Raw genomic sequence first — 22,396 nt, 5'->3', positions numbered from 1 at the left:
CTAGCATGTCCCCATAGGATGGCAGGGGAGCCAAACACATGCCCATGGGGTGGTAGAGGAGCCCAATGTGTCACCATGGGGTTCTAGAGGAGCCCAGTGTGTCCTAATGGGGTGGCAGGCGAGCCTGGCATGTCTCCATGGGGTTCTAAGGGAGCCCAGCACATCCCCATGGGGTGGTACAAGAGGGGCTCCCTGTACCCCTGCCCCACACTGGTCCCATGCAGTGCCACCAAAGTCCCCAGCTCCTCCTGGAGGGACCTCACAAGTGGGCAGAGGAGGTGGCCAAAAGCCTGGCAGGGCTGGCAAGCTGCCACAGGGACCCCCACCCTGGCTGTGCGCTGTGGGGTGCTGGGCCTCGGGGCAGCCCCAGCGAGAGAGCTCAGCCACTTGTTGGGGGGTGCAAGGGGTCTCCCACCATGGCTCCAAGCTCCCCGCTGCCCCATGGTCCCCAGCTTCCCGCGGTGAAAAAATCTGTGGCTTCAGGTGCTCCCCTGGACCTGGGCTGCTCACCTGGATTTAGGGTGGTCCTGGGGGAGGTCCCCATCCCTCACAGACCTCTCTCTCTGCTCCATCTCCTGCCCCTCTCCCCGTCACTCGCAGGGCGTCCATGCCACTCCTCTTGTCCTCGGTGGGGTTTCAGGTGGTCCGTCTCCCCTCAGCTGGCGTTTGGGGGTCCCATCTCCCCTCTGCAGGGCATGCAGCTGCCACTCACTGTCCCAAGCTCTCCCGAGCTTGGACTGCCCTCTAGTTTCCCAGCTGGCAGGGATGCACAGCAGGGAGGTCCTGGGGTGGCTTCTCCACAGGACACCCACGTAGTGGGTGCCCCACTGGTGACACTGCTGAGCCTGGTCCTGGGATGTGGCCCCGGGGCCAGCAAGCCTCAGTGCAGGGACTTGGACACAGTGCCAGGGCATCGTACCCTGCCATCTCTGCTTCGGGTCCCTTCCTCCCCCCAGAGATCCCCATGGGGGTGAGGGGTGCTGGGGTTCATCCTGCACACAGCCCACGGCTCAGCCTCCAGCACCGACGAATGCCCCACACAGCGGGTGGGGGGATGCCCGTGCCCTGGGGGGAGTGTGGCCCCGCAGCCTACAGCGCTGCACCCCCAGGGCACACCCCCACTGTACCCCATTGCACACCCAGGGCATCCCATTGCACATCCATCCCATCCCATTGCACACCCACGGTATCCCCGTGCACAATCGTTGCGTCCCCCTGCGCACACATGGTATCCCATCGCACATCCATCACATCCCAGTGCACCCGCGTCGTGTCCCGTTGCACACACACAGCACCGCACTGCGCACACGCGGCGCCCCGCTGCACCAACACCCCACCCCGCTGCACCCCCGTGGCACATCAGCACCCACACGGTGCCCCACTGCATGCACAACCCCCCCCCCCCCCCACCACCACCGCTTCCACGTGGCGCCCCGCTGCACCAACACAGCACCCCACTGCCCGGCAGCACCCACATGGCACAGCCACACGCCAGCACCCATCCGGCACACCAGCACCCCCATCACAACAGCATCCCCATCACACCAACACCCATCCGACCCACCAGCACCCATCCAGGACACCAGCACCCATCCAACACACCAGAACCCATCTGACCCAGCAGCACCCATCCAGGACACCAGCACCCATCCAACACACCAGAACCCATCTGACCCAGCAGCACCCATCCAGGACACCAGCACCCCCATCACACCATGACCCCCCTGGCAGACCAGCCCCCACCACCTACGCCAGCACCCACCCAGCTCACCAGCACCCAGGGTGCCGACGTGGCACCTCACCACAACCCCACTGCATCCCCCGGCCCTCTCCTCACCCCACGGCACCCCCCTCAGCAGGGCAGGCAGGGGTCTGCAGGAGGACCGGGGCCCCACTGATGACCCCGAATCCCTGTGGGTTACCCCGACCCCTGGGTGCCAGGGCGGTTGTGGCCGGGGGAGGGGGTCCGGTGGCTCCGGCTGCGTCAGCCGGGGATTAGCAGGGCTGGGATCTGCCTGAGCCCCTTATCCTGCTTAGTGCCTGGCCCAGGCGCCTGCCTGGGGCTTAGCGGCCCCTGATGCCACCCGAAGCCGTCACCGGGTCCCCGGCGCCCGGGGGGACATGGGGACACAAAGGGGGGTGGGGTGGCAGAGCTGGCATCACCTGTGAGCTCTGTTCTCCTGGACTGACCCTCAAATCCTCCCCCATGCCAGATGCTGGGGTTTCCCTGCCATGATGGGGGGTGGATTCTCGGGTGGATAGTATGGGGTTGGCACCCTCCTGCCTGCCCTGCCTGGGCTCTGCACCCATTGGAGTAAGAAAAGGCTTTTTTAGGGGACACCCCCCTGCACCACAGCATCGCACCCTGAGACCTCGTCCCCTCCGCCACCTCCAGGCTCAGCCCCAGCTCCCGGTGAGCACCAGGAGGTGCCGGGAGATGCTCACGGACACTTGTGGGTGCACAGACCCCAGCTCTGCCCTGGGGAGCAGGGTGCTGGGAGGACTGGGGACAGCTGTCCCCCCCATCCCTCCCAGCCAGCACCGTGGGGTTCACAGGTACCACCACCTCAGCGGCTCAGCCAGCAGCACCGTACCCAGGGATGTGGTGGGCATCCCGGTGCCGCCAAACCGGTGACTCAAGGCCGGCTCTAAATCCCTCCTGTGAGCTGGAAAAAAACCTCCTTCGGAGTTTATTAACTCATTTTCAGAGCCCGGCCCCGCCGGCTGCCGGCGCGGGAGCTAACTAGGTCAGGCGTGTGCCTCTGCTGCCGGCTAATGCGGCCATGCCGGGCGCCAGCTGCCCTCCTGCCGGACAGGGGCTGCAGGGGGACACGGGGGGACATGGAGGGATGGGGTCACCCCAGAACCCTGCAGCCGGGGTCCCTTTTTGGGCCCGCGGCGCAGGCCGGGGCTACGCAGGTTGCCGGCCACGTGCGGCCCCACGTGCACCTTGCCACACACGTGTGCATGGCGGCGGGCACGCTCCCGCACGCGTGTGTGCGCACACGCGCCTGCCTGCGGATGGGGAAACTGAGGCACGGGGGAGGCAGACGATGCACCGAAGGCGCCCTGCCCCTGGGGTGCCCCTGTCCGGGGGGACCCTGCCCGCCCCCGCACGGCCCCGCCCTGCAATAATATCAATTAGAGATGCACAGATCAGCTTTAATGAGCAGCGTCCGGCAGCTCGGCCGCCCTCTGCCCCCGCTAATGCCCTGCCTCTTGTGAAGCGGCTCCGTGGTCCCCCCCCCTCCCCAGCACCGGGACCCCCACGTTGGGGCTAAGCCGTGGGGGGGGGAAGGGGGGCCGGGGCTGGGAAACGCTGAGTCGGCCAAACCTCTTGGAGGGTGGGAGGAGGGTTTGGTGTGGGAGAGGGGTTGATGGTCGGGCCTGATGGTGACAGGCACCCGCTCTCCATCGGGCTGTTGAAGAGCATCTCCCTACACTCAGGGGGAGCCAGGATCAGTTCCCATCCCTGTCCCCATCCCTGTCTCCATTCCCGGGTTTCTCTCTGCTGCTAACCGAAGGAAATAGGAGCGTGGTGCGCAGTGCGGCGTGGGCAGGCGGGACAGGGTCTGTGGGTGATGGACACAGGTGATGTTCCCTGGTGGACTGACCCCACGCTCAGCCCTGGCCCTTGGAGCCGCCACTGCTCCCCAAAATGTGCTGCAGCCCCCCAGCACGGACCGGTGTCACGGGAGCCACCCTGGGTGTCCCCAGCACTGCGACACCACAGCGGCTGCCCGAGTGCGGTCCCCAACGCTGCCTCCCCCATATCCCCCCATGCCATCTCCCCGTGCACCCGCCATCTCCCTGTGCCCTTCCAGACTTCACCTCCACGTCCCCTCTGCGGATGTCCAGGTGGAAGGTGGCTGGAATAGCACAAGCCCAGATGCCACGGCACCATCCAACGGTGCTGGGCCATGCCAGGGGCCGGCTCCCCAGCGTGGCTGTCATACTATTCCCCCCAGGCACTGGGGACAAACTGCCACTGCAGCCCCAAAACATGCAGGGGGGCTTAGGGCACCCCTACTGCCCCATCCCGCTGGCCCAGGGACAGTTTTGGTTGTCTCTTTCAACCAACACAAGCTCCTTCTAAGGAGGGTGGGTCCAAGGGACCCCCCAGTTGGGTGCTGCCATGGTCTGGCCCGTTGTGGCACCCTGTGCCAAGCACGTCCCCTGGGCAGGCAGAAGAGGCTGGAAATATGGTGCGGTGGAGGGATGAATGGAGGGGCAGGCAGACGGATGGATGGAAGGATGGATGCATGGAAGGATAGATGGATGGATGGATGGATGGATGGATGGATGGATGGATGGATGCAGAGATGGATGCAGAGACGGATGAATGAATGGGTGGGAGGATGGATAGATGGAGGGATGGACGGACGGACGGACGGATGGACGGACAGATGGAGGCTATGGAAATGGGCAGTGGCACAATAAGTACCTACCGCACAGACGCAATTTCTGGGAACGGAGAAGGGTTACAGAGCTGGAAGAAGGCAGATGGTTGTGAGGAAGGACAGACGGATGGCTCCCCTTCACCTGCATGTCCGCAGTTCTGCTCTCCAGAGCTCTCCTGTCTGGTGCCTTGTCCCGCTGCTCCTGGTGCCAGTAGCACAGAGGTGGCCCCGTGCTGTGCCAGATCGGACTGGGATGCACTGCAGTCCCAGGACCGCCACTCCGAGATGGGGACGGGTTCGAGGAGTCGGCTGCTGGGGCTGAGCACTCCCAGGTCACCCCAAATCTGGTCCCAAGTGCTGCCTGGCGGCAGGGCAGCGTCCAGCCCCTCTGCAGCCCCGTAGAGCTGGGCAGCCACCGACCCCATCCCACAGCCGCCCCGAGCCCCATTTCACTTCTCACCAGCTTCTTCCTCGTACAGGGTGTCCCCAGGATGGACCCGGTGTCATCTCCGGCCCCCGGCTCAGCACCGCACCCAGCCCGCCCACCGCCACGGCCCATTTCCCAACCCACCGGCAGCGGTACGGATCTCAGCCCCTCCAAGATCGGCGCTTACCACGTCGGCGCCGAGGGCGGCAGAGCAGAATAAAACCTCTCCCGGCTGCCATGGCAGGGCCTTTCTCCCACCTCTCTCCCTCCTCTGCCTCCCGAGCTGGGTCCTGCATGGCGGTGGGCGACCCCGGCACCCATGGGATGCCCGAACATAAGAAGCGGGGCTCAGGCAAGCTAACGAAGCGGGGCTGAGCCTGAGCTAACGAAGCAGGGCTCAGCCCACGTCCCCACGCGCCAATGTCCTCTCTCCGCCCCAATGCCCTCGCTCGCCCTCCCCACGCCTGTCCGGGACCCACGGTGGCTTCAGGGACAGAGCCTCAGCCGCCCAGGCGTGCCCGGTGTCCAGCAGGATCAGGGGGACCCCTGGAGCATTCCTGCCTCCCACACTCCATCTCTGGGGGGTCTGCAGAGGGGCACAGTGGAGGAACCGGGGGGGACTTGCTGCCTGCTTGCCCACAAACCCAAAATTGCCTTATCTTACCCCGTGCTGGTGCGGGACCCATGCGCCTCCCACGCCCCTTGGCTTTGGTCCGGCCAGTGCCACCTCTTGCCCTGGTCAGATCCGAGATGGGGGAGCCACCGCCACCAGGGTGGGGACAGGCTTGGGGACAGGGTCGGCAGGTCCTGGGGACCTCTGCCCTCCAGTCCCCGTCCCTGAGTGGGGTGGCGGGACGCAGTCGGGGCGCTCCCGGCATCACCCCACCAGCTCCCCGTCACTGAGAATGGCATCCAGCCCACACGGGGACATTGCTGTCCCACCCCACGGGCCTCGTGGGACACCCGCCACTGCCCCACAGACTCACCCACAGCTCCCTCGGCAGCCGCCACTGCTCCGCTCAAACTTTGCCATAAGTTGAGACAAAGGCAGCGGTCTTGTCCCTGTCCCCTGTCCCTGCTGTCCCCAGACAGCCTGGTGCCACCAGGACTTAATGAGGGCACGAGGGCGGTGGGCTCAGGGGCTGCACCACACACACACACACACATACACACACACACACTGCAGCTTAACCCTTCCCCTGCCGCTCCTCTCCACCCCATCTTAGGGGCAGCTGGGGACTTTCTGGGGGCTCCCCTGTGCCCCCTGCACCCAGTGTTAGCCTTCTGGGGTCCTAGCCACAGCCCCCTGAGGTTCCCCACCCTGCAAAATGCTTGGGGAGGACTTGGATGCCCCCAGGCATCTCCCCAAGCATCCTTGTCTCCTGAGCCATGCAGAACAGGGTGACCACGGTCCCCATCCCACTGGGTGCCTCCGCAGCACCCTGGGGTCATGAGGCACCCCCAAGCCCCAGTCCTCTGTATGTCTCACCCTGTGCCCCACGGCGCAGGGGAGCCCTGGAAGGGCTGGAGCTGGCAGGTGGGGGAAACTGACCTCTCCCGGGCTGGCTGCTCTGCTGGTGTCCCCATCCCAGCACCCAGGGACCCGCCCCCAGCAGCAGCGATGTTGACCATGAATGCATGGGATGGCCTGCTCTGTCCTGCCAGGCTGGAACCAACGCCCTGCCTGTGCTGGGCCACCTTTCCCATCTATCCAGTCACTGTCCTGTCATCCCCATCTTGTGACACCCCCTTCCTCACCTCCTCCTGCCTCCTCCATCTTCCTTCACCTCCTCTTTCATCCTGAAATGCCCATCCATCCGTCCGTCCGTCCGTCCATCTGCTCAGCCATCCACCTCTCCATCCTCTCCAGCCACCCCATCATCTTATCCATCCCTCTGCCCTTCTATATTCTCCCTCCCTCCTCTTCATCCATCTGCCCCTCTGTCTTCTCCGTCTGCCCCTCCATCTTATCCATCCATCCATCCATCCATCCATCCATCCATCCCTCTGTCTACTCAGCATTCTAGCTCTCCATCCTCCCCGGCCACCCCATCACCCTCTCCATCTCTCTGCTCCTCTATCTCCTCCATCCATCCATCCCTCCATCCATCCTCTTCATCCATCTGCACCTCTGTCTTCTCCATCTGCCCCTCCATCCACCTGCTCAGCCAGCCAGCTCGCCAGCCTCTCCATCCGTCTGCCTTTCCACTTTGCCCATCCTTCCTTCCTTCCATCCGTCCATCCATGTCCATCCACCTGCATGTCTTCTGCCCCCATCCACCCCTCTATCCTTTGTATCTATCCACCCCTCCATCTTCTCCATCCGTCCATCTGCCTGTTCGGCTACCCCTCCATCTTCTCCACCCACACACATCTCCATCCACCCACGCATTTGACTGTCCCTCTGTCCCCTCCATCCATCTGTCCATCTGTCTGCCCCTCCATCCACCCACCACTGCCCCCATCCTCTCCCTCTATCGCCCCCAGCACAGGGCCAGCGGCGGGGCATGGTGGCTGTCACCCACTGTCACCCGCAGAAGGGGCCGTGGTGCCCGAGGAGGGGCTCAGCTGCATCCATGCCCCCGTCTGCCACTCGGCCAGGCTGCGGCCGATGGGAGCTGACAGCCGCTCCCACGCTCGTTAGTGATGCTCTAATGAGGGGAAGGGGTGTCCACGCACAGGGAGGGGGACCAGAGGCCCCTGCCCCCGTCACCCCCATGGGAGAATGTGGCTTTGGGGACAGAGGAGAACCCTGGTGCCATGGTGGCTCCAACCCCACCGCCGGGACTGGGGGGGTGATGGCTGGGGGGGGGTGGAGTGGAGGACCCCCCCCGTGGGACCCCCCTTTCGCTTGCATCCAAGATCCCAGGGGGTGCCTGGGCGGGGGGATTGTGTGCGTGCGTGGGGTTGTGTCTCAGGGGCTGTGTGTGTGCGTGGGACTGTGTTCTGAGTGTGTGCGTGGTGGTGGTGGGGGGGGCGTCCGTGTCCCGAGTGGGCGCGTGCGTGGGGCTGTGTCCTGCGTCAGCCGTGTGCCGGGGGGTGCGTGCGCAGGGCTGTGTCCTGAGTGTGCGGGTGCGTGGGGCAGCGTCACGGGTGGGCGCGTATGTAGGGCTGTGCCTGGGGTTGGGTGCACGCGTGGGGCTGCGTCCCGCTGGGTGCACGCCTGGGGCTGTATCCGGACTGTGCGGGGCCGTGTCCCCGGTGGGTGCGTGCGGATGGGGCTATATCGCGGAGGGGGCTGCGTTGCGCGGGTGGGTGCGTGGGTCTGCGTCCCGGATGGGTACGCCGGGCTGTGTCCCGCGTGATCCTGTACCCCTGCACGTGTGTCACCCCAGCGGCCCACGGGGAACGAGCTCTCGCCCCCCCCCGCCCCGTCCCCATCCCCACGGGACTCGCCGGGGCGGGGGCAGGACGGGGGAGAGGCACAGGGACCCGGGGGCGGCCGAAAGGGCGGGGCCAGGACCCAGCGTGGGCGTGGCCGGGAGCGGGGCGTGGTCTAGGGTGGGGCGTGGCCAGGAGCGGGGCGTGTCCCGGCGGCGATGGCTTCCCTCTTCGGCGGCGTGGAGGGGTGAGGGGTCGCGCCGCGGTGGGGGGGGGGGTTTCCTCGGGGCTCTGCGTTCCCCCACCACCACCCCGATTCCTCACGGGTACCCCCGGCCCGGGTGGGGGGGCTGCAGCCGGACACCCGCCCCCCCGCAACTCCTCCTGCCCCCCCACGGGTATCCCCAGCCGGGGAGGGGGGGGCAGGAGCCGGTCGGGGGTGGGGGGGCCCGGCTGCAGCCGCCGGCTGCAGCCGGGCCCCCCCACCCCCGACCCCTCCTGCCCCGTGCAGGGTGGGACCAGGGGCTGAGGTCGCTGGGACAGGATGGGAGGGTCAGCAGCCCCCCCACCCCCCCAGGGACCCCCATCCTGGTCCACTCCCCCACACCCCACCCCAGCATCCCCAAGGGCTGTTTTAGGGGCTGCAGGGGCTCCCCAGGCAGATGCAGAGCCGGGGTGGTGGGGGCGGACCGAGGGTCTACCCCCCACTGGGGAATGGGGGGGACGTGGGGTAGTGCTGGCAGTGTCGTCCCCCCACTTCTCTCCGCAGCGGAGGCACCCACTCCAGGGTGGTGCTGGTCTCCGGAGATGGCCAGATCCTGGCTGAGACAGAGGGACCCTGCACAAACCACTGGGTGAGCCGTGGGACGCCCCCCCCCAGCCCCACCGGGAGGGGGGAAGCGTGGCGGGGGGCTGGCCCTGCTTGTCCTCAAGCTCCCAGGGCACTTGGGTGGGATGAAGTCACCGGAGAAGGTGATGGGACGTTGCCGGCAGCTTGTGGCCAGCAGCAAAGATTTTGGCTGTGCGAAACTCCCCAGGGATGGAGCCTGGGGTGAGGGTGGGAGGCTTTAGCGCATCCCCCCCCTTGGCTCTCAGCTCATCGGCTCTGAGAAATGCCTGGAGAGGATCGAGCGGATGGTCAGCGAGGCCAAGAGCAAAGCTGGGGCTGATCCCCATGTCCCTCTCCGCTCACTGGTGAGCTCCCCATCCCCCCCACACCATGCTCCCATGGAACCGGCATCCTCCCAAAGGATGCTCCGGCTCCATGTTCCCCTCGGGAGTGACGGGGACCCTCCGGCACGGGGCAGGGGCTGTCCCTCAGCGGGGGTGACCAGAAGGACGCCATTGGCAAGCTGACGGAGGAGCTGCACCAGCGCTTCCCCCACCTGAGCCAGAGTTACTACATCACCACCGATGCTGTCGGGGCCATGGCCACCGCCACCGACCACGGTAGGGGACAGCTTGCCCCGGGGTGACAGCGAGGGGGACGTCCCAGGAATGACCGCTCGTCCCCCCTCTGACCCTGCAGGTGGCATTGTCCTAATCTCGGGTACCGGCTCCAACTGCAAACTCATCAACCCCGACGGGTCAGAGACGGGCTGCGGCGGCTGGGGACACATGATGGGTGACGAAGGCTCAGGTGAGGCCAGTGGGCAGGGGGTGGGGGGGTGCCCCGGGGGGGTCTCAGCCATCTCCGTGCTCCCTTTGCAGCGTACTGGATCGCGCATCAGGCCGTGAAGATGGTGTTCGACTGCATGGACAACCTGGAGGTGCCACCTCATGATGTTGGCTACATCAAGCAGGCCATGTTCGACTACTTCCAGGTGCTGCTGGGGGGGTCTTGGGAGGGATCTCTGGGCTGTGTGCTGGGGTCTGAGGGCAATTCTGGGCTGCACATTGGGATTGGGGGTCCTGGGGGGCTCTGGTGTGCACACCACAGTGGTGGGGTCTGGAGGGGATGCTCCAGGCTGCACACCAGGATGGTGGGGACCCAGGGGCTCTGGGCTGGATGGTGGGGTCCCGAGGGGGGTCCCCTCTGCTGCTGCCGGGATGCAGGGCTCACCGCTGGGATTCTCCTGACTCCCGGTGCTGTAGATCTCCGACAGGATGGGCCTCCTGACGCATCTCTACCGCACCTTTGAGAAGTCCAAGTTTGCGGGATTTTGCCAGAAGCTGGCAGAGGGTAGGGAAGCGCCTTCCCTGGGGGGTGCAGGGGGGAGGGGCTATGGGGGGGAGCGGGCCTTGGGGCAGCCCATCCCCGGGGTGATTGGGGCTGCCTGTCCCTGCCACCCTTAGTTCCCACCTGGGGACTGTCACCTCTTTGCCGTCGCGCTCCGTGACAGCTCCCCGGACCCGATCTCTGCCCCCGGCGCACCCTTCGCCCCGAGCACCCTCCACCCTTGTCATGGGGGGGGACACATCGCTCCCCGCACGCAGTCCAGCCCGGTTTATAGGAGCCGGGTGCGAGCCCCGGTGGGTGCAGGATTGTGGGGGGGTTGTCCCAGGCCCCCTTCCCACTCTCCCCAACCCCGTACCCAGGTGCACAGGCTGGGGACCCGCTTTGCTGTCATGTCTTCAACAAGGCCGGCGAAGTCCTGGCTCGCCACATCGTCGCCGTGCTGCCCAAAATTGACAAGGTGAGAGCTGACGGGGAGCAGGGGTGCATGGGGTGGGGTGGGGGGTCCCGGTGCTGGGTCTCACCCTCTGCTATGCCCCTGCAGAGCCTATTCCTGGGGGAGCTGGGGCTGCCTATCGTCTGCGTGGGCTCTGTCTGGAACAGCTGGGAGAGGATGCAGGCAGGTGAGTGGAGTGATGGGGGATGCTGGTGGGGGTGGTCCTTTGGTCCCCCGTAACCCCAGCCCTGCCTGTTTCCCCCCCAGGGTTCATCCGTGTTCTGGCACAGGCGCGGGAGGAGGCCCCCGACCATGTCTTCTCCCGGTTCAGCCTGCTGAAGCTGAAGCGTTCCTCGGCACTGGGGGGGGCCCGCTTGGGCGCCAGGAACATTGGCCAGGCTCTGCCCTTGGACTACTCTGGCAACGTGGACGTCTTCTACACCCACGTCTTCTAGCGCTGGCCCCCCAGCTCCTGCCCTGTGGCCCCTCAGGATGGAGGGACTCTCCGCACGCGGTGGCGGGGGCTTGGATAAATGGATTTTGTAATTTGGCAATAAAAAGGTTGCACCACCGGAAGGGAAATGGGCTGGGAGCCGGTGCAGGGGTGATGGGGCAGCGAGGAGAGGAACTGGCCCCGGTGCAGCCTTGCTGGGCAGGAAGAGCTCTGAGCCATGGTGGAGCTACTGGAAAATGAAGAAAAATGGACCTTGAAGGTTCCTGTTTTGGTGCCCGAGCAGGATGGGCTGCAGTGGCCGTGGCGCTGGGTCTGGGGACGGGGTGCTGCCCAGGCCTGCCTAGAGGTTGAGCCTGCTGGTGCGGGCAGGGAGGGGGTCTGGCACTCAGGGGGCAGCTGGACCCAAGCAGAAGAGGAGGGAGGAGCTGCTGGGGAGGAGGAGGAAGGAGTTGGGTACCCAAGGTGCACAAAATCAGTGGGGTGGTGGTACCTCCTGCCAGCAGCTGCAGGGACCATGGTGAGGTGTGACCCTGAGCTCAGCCTCAGCGATGGGGAGAAGGGAACGATGCTGCCCCTCGGTGAGCAGGGGAAGGAATATTTTGCTCAGGACAGCATGACCGCATATCCTCCTGGCCCAAGCTGGGGGCTTGCTGAGGGGGCCACCCACTCCCTTTGCAGACTCTCATGATGCTGCTGGGCACTGATGGCAAGCAGCGGCCCCGGCAAAGGGGAAGACTGTGGTTGATCCTGTCTGCGTGACTTCAAGCAGCTTTTTTGGGGCTGGTCTTCATTTAAAAGGAGGGGAGGGGAAAGGAAAGCCCTTTTTGCTTTGTTTGTTTGAAATACGCAGCAAGGGGCTGTGCCTGATCTAAAGCACAAAGGCAAAAGCTGCCTCTTCCTTCCAGGAAGACTGGATGAGAAGCGCAGGCACTGGGACAGGCATGGAACTCACGTACCAAGTGGGGCTGATCCTGCAGGCTCACCCTGCCTTGCCAGGCTGCTCTGTGACCAGCTCTGCCAGCACGGTGTCCTGGCAAAGCTCCTCCACACACCAACATCCTCATCCAGCGGCAGGATGAAGCCATGGGCCTGGGCACTGCAGCCTGCCATACCCTGTGTCCAGCTAGGGGAAGAAGCAGCAAAAGAGGCAGTGGGCTGGATGTTGGGAATCCTCTCCCCTGGGTTTCCAATTTTTTTTTAAATTTTATTTTCCTGGTGCCAAGTTCCTGACCAGGCATAAACCAGAGCTGCTTCCTCCTCCAGCCATTTCAGGCTCTGCCCAGCCAGCTCCAAGGGAGCCCCAGCCTCTGGCAGAGGATGCTGGAAACCAGCACTCCCATGGCCCTGCAGCAGAGCCAAGGGGAGGGAACAGTACCACCATGGGGGTGAGGGAGGAAAATCCTCCAGGAACTTCCTGCCGGGACTGACATCAGAGGAGCTGGTGTTGAATGGAAACCTTAGCCCTTCTCCAGGCAAGACTTCTGCACCGCTCAGTTCCAAAAAAAGTTTATTTTTAATAACGCATTGTCTGAAATTTACAGCACGTCAGAGGGTGGGGATGGGTTGGTTTTTTTTGTAAGAAATCAAATGGAAACCAGAGAAAGGGTGGGAAGGAAAGAACCTGCACTACCGCTACAAAAGAAATTTGCCCAGTGTACAGCTGCCCTTCCCCACACCCCGCCATCACGTCCTGCAAAGCCCTGGGCACAGCCTGCGCTCCGGCCTCGGAGCGGAGGGAGCCTCCAGCAGCTGAAGGTGACCACGCAGGCGCTGAAGGCACGGGTTGTACCGGGAAACAAGAGAACTCAACCCAAACCAACCCACGCCTTTGGGCAGCAATATTTAAGACGGGCACCTTCAACAGGCTGCCGGCTCCAGCTGCAGTAGTGTCAGGGTTTAGTGCTGGTTTTAAGAGTGGCAGCCAGAGATGGGAGATCTGCTGAGTTACGGAACGGACTGTACAGAGAGCAGCTGAGTTCAATCAGCTCAAACCTCCGCTCGCCGGTTAGTGTTTGTGGTCCAATAACCCCGGGCCCTCCTGCTGAGCTTGCCGATGGGCGCCGGCGGCAGGAGCTGCGTCGGCCAGCTTTGTTGTGCCGAGCTAATGGAGACAGACCAAGCTGTCAGCTATTGAGTGGCCATTAGCTTCCATCTCTGCAAACCCTGCAGGGATCTGTAATCCCCCTCCATTAACTACTCTGTTTAAGTAAAGGGAACACTGGAAGTAACTGCACCCGGGAGGTGAGATTTACACGGATGAGCAAAAGCTCACATCCACGTTACTAGAGCCAATAACTATTTAAATTGTTAGGCTACGCCCCTCACCGAGAAGCTTCTGCTTCCTCTGGATACAGATTTTTGACCGTGCCTGTCCAAAGGAGACCAGTAAGCACAGGACTTAAAATACCAGAAGCGCCCAGGGGGATGGTTCGGGGAGCTGAAGCCCAGCCAGCTCCTGCCGACGGGGCAGGAGGTCCCCAAAAGCAAGTTCACCCGACAGAGGCATGGATTCTGCTCACCAACAGCCGCTCCGATGGCTTTGCCTTGAACGCCATCTGCCACCAGAGCCTCGGCAAAGGGGACTGCAGGGACCAGCATAAAGATGCTGCCCATCACCTTCTCTATCTAAGTCTGTGGGTGCTCCTCGGGGCTTAGACTCACCCTGACAGAAGATCCCTCTCCTTTCCTAGGGAGGCTGCTTGACACCAACTCCCCACCACTCCACTCTGCTGAGAAGGGGCTCTATTCAGTTTTTCTTGGATTTGTTCAATGAGAAATGAAGGTACAGATGCTTCCGAGACACAGCCCATAGTGCTGGATAAGCTCAAGTGTTGGGGGGAAAAATTCTTTAAGGAGTTTTGTAGCAGCAGCCCTTCCCTTGGGATGGACGGCTGGGGTGATGTCTGACTGGTGTGGTCTCCCCTAAGAGCTCCTGCAACCTATTAAGCAGGCAGAACTCTTTTCTACCAGCAAAGAAGCACGTAAGTTAGTGTTCAGCACCTATCAGAGAGCTGGGCAGGCTGCTGCTTGGAGGAATTTAGGGTTTACAGTCTTGTTACACTTCACCTTTCCTTTAGCGAAAGAAATCCTGGTTAACGGAAACAGGGAAAGCCACAGCGGCTCCTGGCCCAGGCTCGCTGCATCCAGGGTGGGAGCAGGTGAGCAGGGGGATCCCTACAAATTCTACTTAAACAAGAAAACATGATTTTTCCACTAGCAGGTTTGAAGCACGCATCAAAATGGGCCTCTGAAGCCCCTCTGAAGCATGGGGAGTGCTGGACTCGAGGACAGACCTAAGGGCCACGAGTCCTAGAAAGCAAAAACTGCCAAAATAAGGTGATAGACAATACAAAGGAAGAGTTAAAAAAAAAAAAAAAAAGGAAAACAAAAGAAAAAAAGGTACTTGAAGCGTAGAGCAAGATTTTGCCACGTTGCAGCAACTCTGCTACGGCGCAGAGTCCAGCCGGGGGCCGATCCCCTCCCTCCTTCCCCCCCGCCACCTTCCCCCAGAGCAGGGACACAGTCTTTCCAAAGCCTGCCTTGACGGTCAGTACTTCACGCCGGGCACAAACTCCTTGGCATCTGGATTCAAGTTGCTTTTGCTCTGGAAGAGAAGAGGAAGGGGCGGGGGGGGGCATCAGCAGTCCAAATGCCAGCACCCCCTGACAAAGATCGATCACTCCACGGACCCGCACCCCCAAATCTGCCCCATCCCAGCAGCCGCTTGCCAAGATTGCTGCCATGGACATTCAAACATGCAAAGTGGCTGCCCCGACTCTCATGTCCTTGCAGACACCCACAGCACTCCAGATGCTGCTGAACAAGTGCCACCTCGGAAGTATGTACTCCCAGGCTAAGTTTTTTTTGGGGAAAACACGGGAGAATCTGCTGTCTGTGTCTCTCCCTGTTCTTGCTTTGGCACAGGGCTGCTGGTGGATGTGCTGCGAAGTGCAAGCGTTTTTTTTTTGTCCCCGCCCACAGCAAAGCAGGGAGGTAAAGCAGCTCTGTCTGAGCACAGTCAGCAGGACTGGGCCAGAACAACCCCCACCGTGCTGGCCCACACAGCCCTGCAGCGTATTGCTGCTTTCAGGGGTGAAAACAGGCATCTCCACAACACTGATGCTCTTCCAGCCACCCAGCGGGTTTTCGCCACTCTAAATACCTTTATATGCTCAGGGCACCCAGCACCCCTGGAGCAGACCTGGCTGGTCCTCCTGTACCTCTCCAGCCTGCCAGGACACCCCAACTCTGCCCAAAAGGCAAGAAAGGTCCTGGCTTGCTCTGGGACCACAGTCCAGCTCACAGCCCAGTGGCAGTCCCATTTCCACAGCTTCTGGAGAGCAAGTTCTGCAAAGCTGGATACTTTTGTCTTTAGGATACACGTCTGAAAACGAGTATCCTTGCAGAAAACTCCAAAATCATCAGCACCAGCTCTTGCATCGACACCCCATTACCACTCAGGAAAACCCCCAAGGAAATCCACCCCCCTTCCCAGGACAGGTCTTCTGCTCTTCGCCAGACCTCGCAGGACATCCTCTGAGGTCCTTACCAGGATGTCCTCTGAACTGTGGCCGTCGCCAACAGAGAGCCCGTTCAGCTGCTGCTGCAGCTGCCCCATGCCCTGGGGCAGGTCGCGTGATGGAATGAACCAGTCCTGGTCTTCTTCCTCCAGCATCTCCTGGAAGCAGCGGTCAAGAAACTCCTGCTCCTGCAGCTCCTCCTCCACCTGCCCAAACACACTTGTTAGTCACAGGAACAAACAATGCATCTTGGTGTTTTCCATACGCTGTCCCCACCTGGTAAAAGCAGGGTCTGCAACGTGCCTACCTCACCTCGATATCTGTCCATGCCTCAGAAACACTACAGTAGAGCCAAAGCTATATTTTAAACCTAGATGAACTCATTTTTTTTGACTTGCCTGTAGTCAACCCCAGGAAGTGCAAGAGCACAAAAGCTGGCATCTTTTAGGCAGAGCAAAGACGTGCTCAGGCATCACTTCCCGGATGCTGCAGACTGCTGGGGCAGGGAGATGCAGCCTGCAAGCTCACGGCACCAGGAGAATCCAGAGGGGAACGGGATAGGATTTATGGGATGTCCAGATGCATCAGCACACGCACAGGATATCAGGCTGCCAGGCTCCAGCAGAGCTTGCTGCAAAATGAAAGGGATGGCTAATAAAATCACAGCTGGGAAGCAGTGCTAGAGGTGTGCGTTGTTGCGCGGATTCTCTGCTATGAAACGATGCTGTAGCTCTGCCAGCCTGTATTTTGCTTTCTTGCTTCCCGTGCTTCTCCTGCTTAACACCGTGGCTCTGCTCAGCCCCCTCGGCAGCCCGGTGTTCTGCAAGCACCGACGCAGGGTGGCAGTCGGCTCCCGTCGAGTGCACCATGGATGACGCCATCTCTGCTGCAAGAAAACTCCTCCCGATGCCGAGGAAAGCCACAGGACCTGGCTTGGGCTCCCGGAGCAGAGAGCTGCTCACACAGGGGAGCGCAGGCAAAGCGAGGCAGGAGAGACGGGCAGAAGGGGGGCCTGGGGGTCCTGTCCTTATCCTCGAGCAGGGACGTACCATTAGTGGGTCGCATTAACCAGCTGCTCCCACCTTCCAGGCTGTTTTTCTCTGGATGCTGACTCTAGCAAAGCAAGGGAGGCAGCGAGCTGGACAGCCCGCGCTACTGGAGGCCTCCTGCTAAACAGGCACGTGGTCGCCAGAAAACGAGCAGAGGGGGTGAGAGCCAGAAAACAGCATGATTTTGAGCAGCTGTTATTGAGTCCAAGAGGGCTGAGTGAACCCATGAATCACAAAATGCTCCGAAAAGCTTAAACCCTTACATTTCACAAGAAAGCAGAAACTACAACCAAAACTGCCTTCCTGGGAGGAAAAGGGGAGCTTTGCAACCCACTGCAGCCCCTGAGCTTGGCCAGGCTGGCAGCCCCTGCCGCTGGTGGGCTACTGGGGTCCCACCGCCCCACCATGGTGTTTACAGAGACCTGTCCATCACAAATGGCTTGGGAAGGTAACCCTGGTATCGACTTTCATAGAATCATAGGGTTGGAAGGGACCTCTGGAGATCATCTAGTTCAACCCCCCGGCCAGAGCAGAGTCACCTAGAGCAGGCTGCACAGGAATGCGTCCAGGCGGGTTTTGAATGTCTCCAGAGACGGAGACTCCACCACCTCTCTGGGCAGCCTGTTCCAGTGCTCTGCCACCCTCAAAGTAAAGAAGTTCCTCCTCATGTTTAGGTGGAACTTCCTATGCTCAAGTTTGTGCCCATTACCTCTTGTCCTGTCCCTGGGCACCACTGAAAAGAGCCTGGTCCCATCCTCCTGACACCCACCCTTTAAGTATTTGTAAGTGTTGATAAGGTCCCCCCTCAGCCGTCTTTTTTCCAGACTGAAGAGACACAAATCGCTCAGCCTTTCTTCATAAGAGAGGTGTTCGAGTCCCCTCATCATCTTGGTAGCTCTCTGCTGCACCCTCTCCAGCAGTTCCCTGTCCCTCTTGAACCGGGGAGCCCAGAACTGGACACAGTACTCCAGGTGTGGCCTCACACAAGGCAGAGTAGAGGGGGAGGATGACCTCCCTCGACCTGCTGGCCACGCTCTTCCTGATGCACCCCAGGATGCCATTGGCCTTCTTGGCCACAAGGGCACATTGCTGGCTCATGGTCATCCTGTTGTCCACCAGGACTCCCAGGTCTCTTTCAGCTGAGCTGCTCTCCAGCAGGTCAGCCCCCAACCTGTACTGGTGCATGGGGTTATTCCTCCCCAGGTGCAGCACCCTACACTTGCCCTTGTTGAATTTCATAAGGTTCCTCTCTGCCCAGCTCTCCAGCCTGTCCAGGTCTCTCCGTATGGTGGCACAGCCTTCTGGTGTGTCAGCCACCCCCCCCAGCTTTGTGTCATCGGCAAACTTGCTGAGGGTGCGCTCTATCCCCTCGTCCAGGTCATTGATGAATATATTGAAGGGGACTGGACCCAGTACTGACCCCTGGGGAACACCACTCGTCACTGACCTCCAACTAGACTCTGTGCCCCTAATCATGACCCTCTGAGCTCTGTCTTTCAGGTTATTCACAGCCAGTCCCCACTACATTTTAAATCACATTCAGGAAAACTCCTCGTGAGGGTTGTGAAAAGCTCTCTCATCAGTAACCAAGCCTTGGACGCTGTCTCCAGCCTCAACTACTGGAGAGTTGCTCTCCACCAGCCTTAGAAATCACGCCTGGCCAGGGGAAAATCCCCCTAACTGTTATCAAACCATCCCATTGCTATCCACCACTGTGTTTCCAGAGGCTGTCCTCAAAAACACAGGCCAGCAGTAGCACGTGAAAATGGGATATTAATAAAAAGAAACACCCCAGAACTGCCGGCTCACCCCAGCAGGTGACAACAACTGCCCTGGGACCCTGCACTTCTACAGGACGCTGGACGAAGCAAGCCCAGCTCTGTGCATCTCGCAACACTTCAAACCCAGGCGAATATTCCCTCTTTTCTGAGTCTCGGCGTTGCCGACCATACTCTAACCACAGTTCAGCAGCACTTCATTTCCCTGCCCACACCAGAGCCTTTTCGGTGCACGCAACCGGACACTGGGGCCAAAGCCAGTGCTGGCTGTGAGCCAGGGACACAGTAATGACATGGATCCTGGACCAGGGGACAGGGAGGGGGAGATCCTGAACACACTCACACCTGGAAGAGGCTGCCCAGACAGGTGGTGGAGTCTCCATCTCTAGAGACATTCAAAACACGCCTGGACGCATTCCTGTGCAACCTGCTCTAGGTGACCCTGCTCCGCCAGGGGGGTTGGACTAGATGATCTCCAGAGGTCCCTTCCAACCCTACCATTCTGTGATTCTGTACCTACCTGCTACCCCTCTAGCCCCCTCTATTAGAAACCATCAACTCCTTTGCATTGCATTGTGACAACCAGGGGAGAAAGGGTTTAGTATTCGTTCAGGGCTTCTCTTTGGCTTCCTGCGGTATTTAATGCAGCTCTGTCACCTCCTGCCCCAGGCCCTTCTGCACCAACCTCACCTGCTGTCAGCACAGTTTCTCTCAGCACAAGAGCCCACCACTCCCTTTTTGCCCTCCGGGATGTGCTGGCTCCATGGGAAAAGGAACGTCGCTAGCATAAATAAGGGAGGACCTTGCCAAGAAGCTTGTGGGTTTCTGAAAACACCTGCTTGTTCCTCTTGCTCAGTGCCTGGATGGTGGAAACCCTTGCGTGTGGGAGAGAAGGAGGTGAGGGGGCGAGGAAGCAGCGTAGCTTCAGAAAGATGTGGAAGATGGAAGAGAAAGTGGGTTTGGGGCAAGATTCAGCACCAGATCTTAGAGCAGCCCTAAGCCACCGGGGCTTGCATGCGAAGGCAGCAGAAGCCACCATCACCACTGAAAGGGACGTGCCTGCTGTTCCCCACCCCGAGCCCCCATCACCTGCATCTCATCCTTTCCCAGAGACACTCAGGAGAGACTCTGGTCAGGGAGCAGAACAGAGCCAAACAAGAGGCACAGCATCTGATGAGTACCCGTGCCAGCCTGAGGACGATTTCTTCCAGGAGTGCTGCCTTCTGACAGACAGAGGTCCTGGTGCAGGACAGCTGTCCTTACCTCCCCGGTGCCCCACCAGCAGACACATTGATTTCAAAGCCCTTAAAGATTGACTTCAAAGCCCTTAAAGACTGACTTCAGCTTCTGTACGAACCATTTTTCCCAAAGCAGTGTTTCACCAGGAGCTAGACAAATGGCTGAGCTGCCAGGGTGTCGCTCAGGAGCTGAAGTGCAGAAGCGAGGGCTAGCAGGCCAGGACAGCATGGGCGAGTATCTTGGTGACACAGTGCCCAACACAGGGAAGCCCTAAGGTCTTGGCTCCATTTTCCTCTCTCCTCCATCTGTGCATGCTTTCCTCTGCCTTGCTCCTCCACCCCTGGACACTCCCTCCAGCGTGGAGCTGCAGTATGGTTTGCTTTGCACTTTGCCTTCATTGGGCTTTTAATCAAGACAGCGCTTTACAAACATTAACTAATTAATCTCACACATTTCAATCAGCACAGCTGCTTTGTGGGGGCCCCCCCAGCTGCTGCCTAATCACGTCATTAAATAAAACAAAAGCTTTGAGTCACAGCTCACTAACAATTGCTAACGTGACGCGGGGCGGCACACGGCAGCTGCTGCACACTCACCAGGAGTTACTGTCAGCAGGCGGCTGCAGTTTCCTCCTGTGGGAACAAGACTTAACTATTACCATATGGAGATTTTCTGCTGAGAACACCAGTAAAGTTGATGAAATCCTCCTTTGGTGACCAGGGGTGCGGTGGGGACATGAAATGCCTCTGTCCTGTCTGCCCACAGCTCCGGTGGTGCCTCCTGCCAGTCTCCTGACACCCTGGTGATGGGAATCCAGTGCTTGGCCATGCTCATGAGGACGTTTTAGGGAGGGGACAAGTGTCCAGGAGAGTTCAGTTTTTCTGCCTGTAGCACAACTCAGCCAGCTGATGGGGCAAGCTCGTTCCTCACCCAGTTCAAGGTGTCTCCAGCTACTGGGATGATGGCAGGAGGGACCAGCGAATTCTTCCCTGACGCCTCGTGCTGCCCTGGCATTTAGATGAAGGCCCAAAGCAGAAGCACGAGGAGGATGCTGTATGGCTGCTCTCTCTGCTCCGCCTCACAGGGTCGCATCATTATTCCACAAGCAAGAGCTGTTCAAACCCCACCATGATCTACCAGAAGCTCTCAAGAGCTTAGCTGGCCACACAGCATCTAGTGGCCAAGGCTCCTACTGAGTGGTCTGGCTGCTCCAAGCATATTTGGGACTATTTCACTGAAACAGAGACTTCTACCCCTACACGAGAGGTACTAACTGCAGGAACTCGTTGCTGAGATAGCCAGGCTACAAATGCTCTCAAATTTCAAGCACTGATTTTTATGCTGGTCCTCTCCTTCCAGCTGAGCCTGTGGAAGGCCTCTGTTACCACGGCAAAGCACAGAAGATGACAGTGCCATCACTGGCCCTCTGAGAAAGATCTGAGAGGATCAAAGTATGTTTACAAGTACCTAAAGGGTGGGTTTAAGGAGGACGGAGCCAGGCTCTTTTCAATGGTTCCCAGCGACAGGACAAGGGGCAATGGGCACAAGCTAGAACATAGGAAGTTCCGTTCAAATACACGGAAAAACTTCTTTACAGTGAGGGTGACAGAGCACTGGAACAGGCTGCCCAGGCAGGTGGTGGAGTCCCCTTCTCTGGAGATTTTCAAGACCCGCCTGGATGCAGCCCTGAGGGATGTGCTTTAGGCAATCCTGCTCTAGCAGGGGAGTTGGACTAGATGATCTCTAGAGGTCCCTTCCAACTCTGAAGATTCCGTGATTCCGTGAAAGGCATCATGAGGGTTTTTTTCTGGCTTTATCCATCCCATGTCCTTACAGACAGATCCAATATAAACAGGATGACTCTTCCCTCGAGCCGACAGCCACCATCTCCGTGCAGGGCCCGCACCGGCTGTGACTCAGGCACGCTTCATGGTGCCCATCAAAGGACATCTTTCCCTCTCCTCTACCCTTGCGTGTCCATTTTAGCCACAGAAACACAGAGCTGGCAACCACCCTCCTGGTCTTACCTGTCTGTCGAAGTCTTCTTCATTCTCCATCCACATGTACTCTGCAAAGGGGTTGTTTTCCTTTTCATCATGGCCATTCACTACTTGGTCCTCTTTGGATTTGGGACTGGATGCTGTCGTACTGGCGAGGTCAGAGCCATTCATCATTACTGACTCTGGGAAGAAAAACATGGGGGTGAGGGAGCTGCCAGGGACACCCGTGCCCCCCAGCCCACACCAGTCACCCAGCTCCCAGATGCGTGCTTGCCACTGGCCATGCTGATGGGTGACAGCTCAGGCTTCCAGCACAAGAACCTGCTGCTTCCAGGCTGCTTTTTTCATGGCACAGTGCTATTCCCGACTCCTCTTCTCAAAAGTGCTGGAAGCAGCACTACACTTCCCTGTCAGCGGTAGCATATATTTTTCATGGTTTGACCCATCAGGGATAGTCTGAACATACTAGATCTGGACTTAGAGCAAGAGCTGACCTGACTGGCAGATCCCTGAGAAGTTGTGAACAGGGCTTGGAAAGGCACCAGCACCCCAAACCCTGTCCATCCATCACATTTATTTTAAATCTACCACAAAAT

The 22,396-nt window shown here is 60.2% G+C and overlaps 2 protein-coding genes across 2 annotated transcripts; one reads left to right on the top strand and one right to left on the bottom strand.

Moving 5' to 3' along the window:
* The first annotated feature begins 8,329 nt into the window (after window positions 1–8,329).
* Window positions 8,330–11,342, top strand: NAGK (N-acetylglucosamine kinase). The gene is made up of 10 exons (XM_054202922.1): window positions 8,330–8,395; window positions 8,918–9,002; window positions 9,244–9,342; window positions 9,456–9,597; window positions 9,677–9,787; window positions 9,859–9,971; window positions 10,243–10,330; window positions 10,687–10,784; window positions 10,869–10,947; window positions 11,028–11,342. Exons 1-10 carry the CDS (start codon window positions 8,367–8,369, stop codon window positions 11,213–11,215), a joined length of 1,032 nt encoding a protein of 343 aa, XP_054058897.1. The 5' UTR covers window positions 8,330–8,366; the 3' UTR covers window positions 11,216–11,342.
* A 1,362-nt stretch (window positions 11,343–12,704) lies between these two features.
* Window positions 12,705–21,982, bottom strand: PAIP2B (poly(A) binding protein interacting protein 2B). Its single transcript, XM_054202917.1, has 3 exons — window positions 21,828–21,982; window positions 15,764–15,940; window positions 12,705–14,818 (listed from the first exon to the last, which is right to left on the bottom strand). Exons 1-3 carry the CDS (start codon window positions 21,972–21,974, stop codon window positions 14,762–14,764), a joined length of 381 nt encoding a protein of 126 aa, XP_054058892.1. The 5' UTR covers window positions 21,975–21,982; the 3' UTR covers window positions 12,705–14,761.
* Between the last annotated feature and the right edge of the window lie 414 nt (window positions 21,983–22,396).

The sequence above is a fragment of the Rissa tridactyla genome, chromosome 5 (assembly GCF_028500815.1).
Source record: "Rissa tridactyla isolate bRisTri1 chromosome 5, bRisTri1.patW.cur.20221130, whole genome shotgun sequence".
NCBI lineage: Eukaryota > Metazoa > Chordata > Aves > Charadriiformes > Laridae > Rissa > Rissa tridactyla.
This window is presented reverse-complemented; position numbering and strand designations above follow the sequence as displayed.

Excerpts from the sequence above, each read along its gene's own strand:
- NAGK (XM_054202922.1), top strand. The coding sequence starts at position 8,367 with ATGGCTTCCCTCTTCGGCGGCGTGGAGGG. Across the intron at positions 10,331-10,686 it reads TTGCCAGAAGCTGGCAGAGG|GTGCACAGGCTGGGGACCCG; the intron begins GTAGGGAAGCGC and ends CCCCGTACCCAG. Across the intron at positions 10,785-10,868 it reads TGCTGCCCAAAATTGACAAG|AGCCTATTCCTGGGGGAGCT; the intron begins GTGAGAGCTGAC and ends ATGCCCCTGCAG.
- PAIP2B (XM_054202917.1), bottom strand. The coding sequence starts at position 21,974 with ATGATGAATGGCTCTGACCTCGCCAGTACGACAGCATCCAGTCCCAAA. Across the intron at positions 15,941-21,827 it reads AAGAAGACTTCGACAGACAG|GTGGAGGAGGAGCTGCAGGA; the intron begins GTAAGACCAGGA and ends GTGTTTGGGCAG. Across the intron at positions 14,819-15,763 it reads ACAGTTCAGAGGACATCCTG|AGCAAAAGCAACTTGAATCC; the intron begins GTAAGGACCTCA and ends CTTCTCTTCCAG.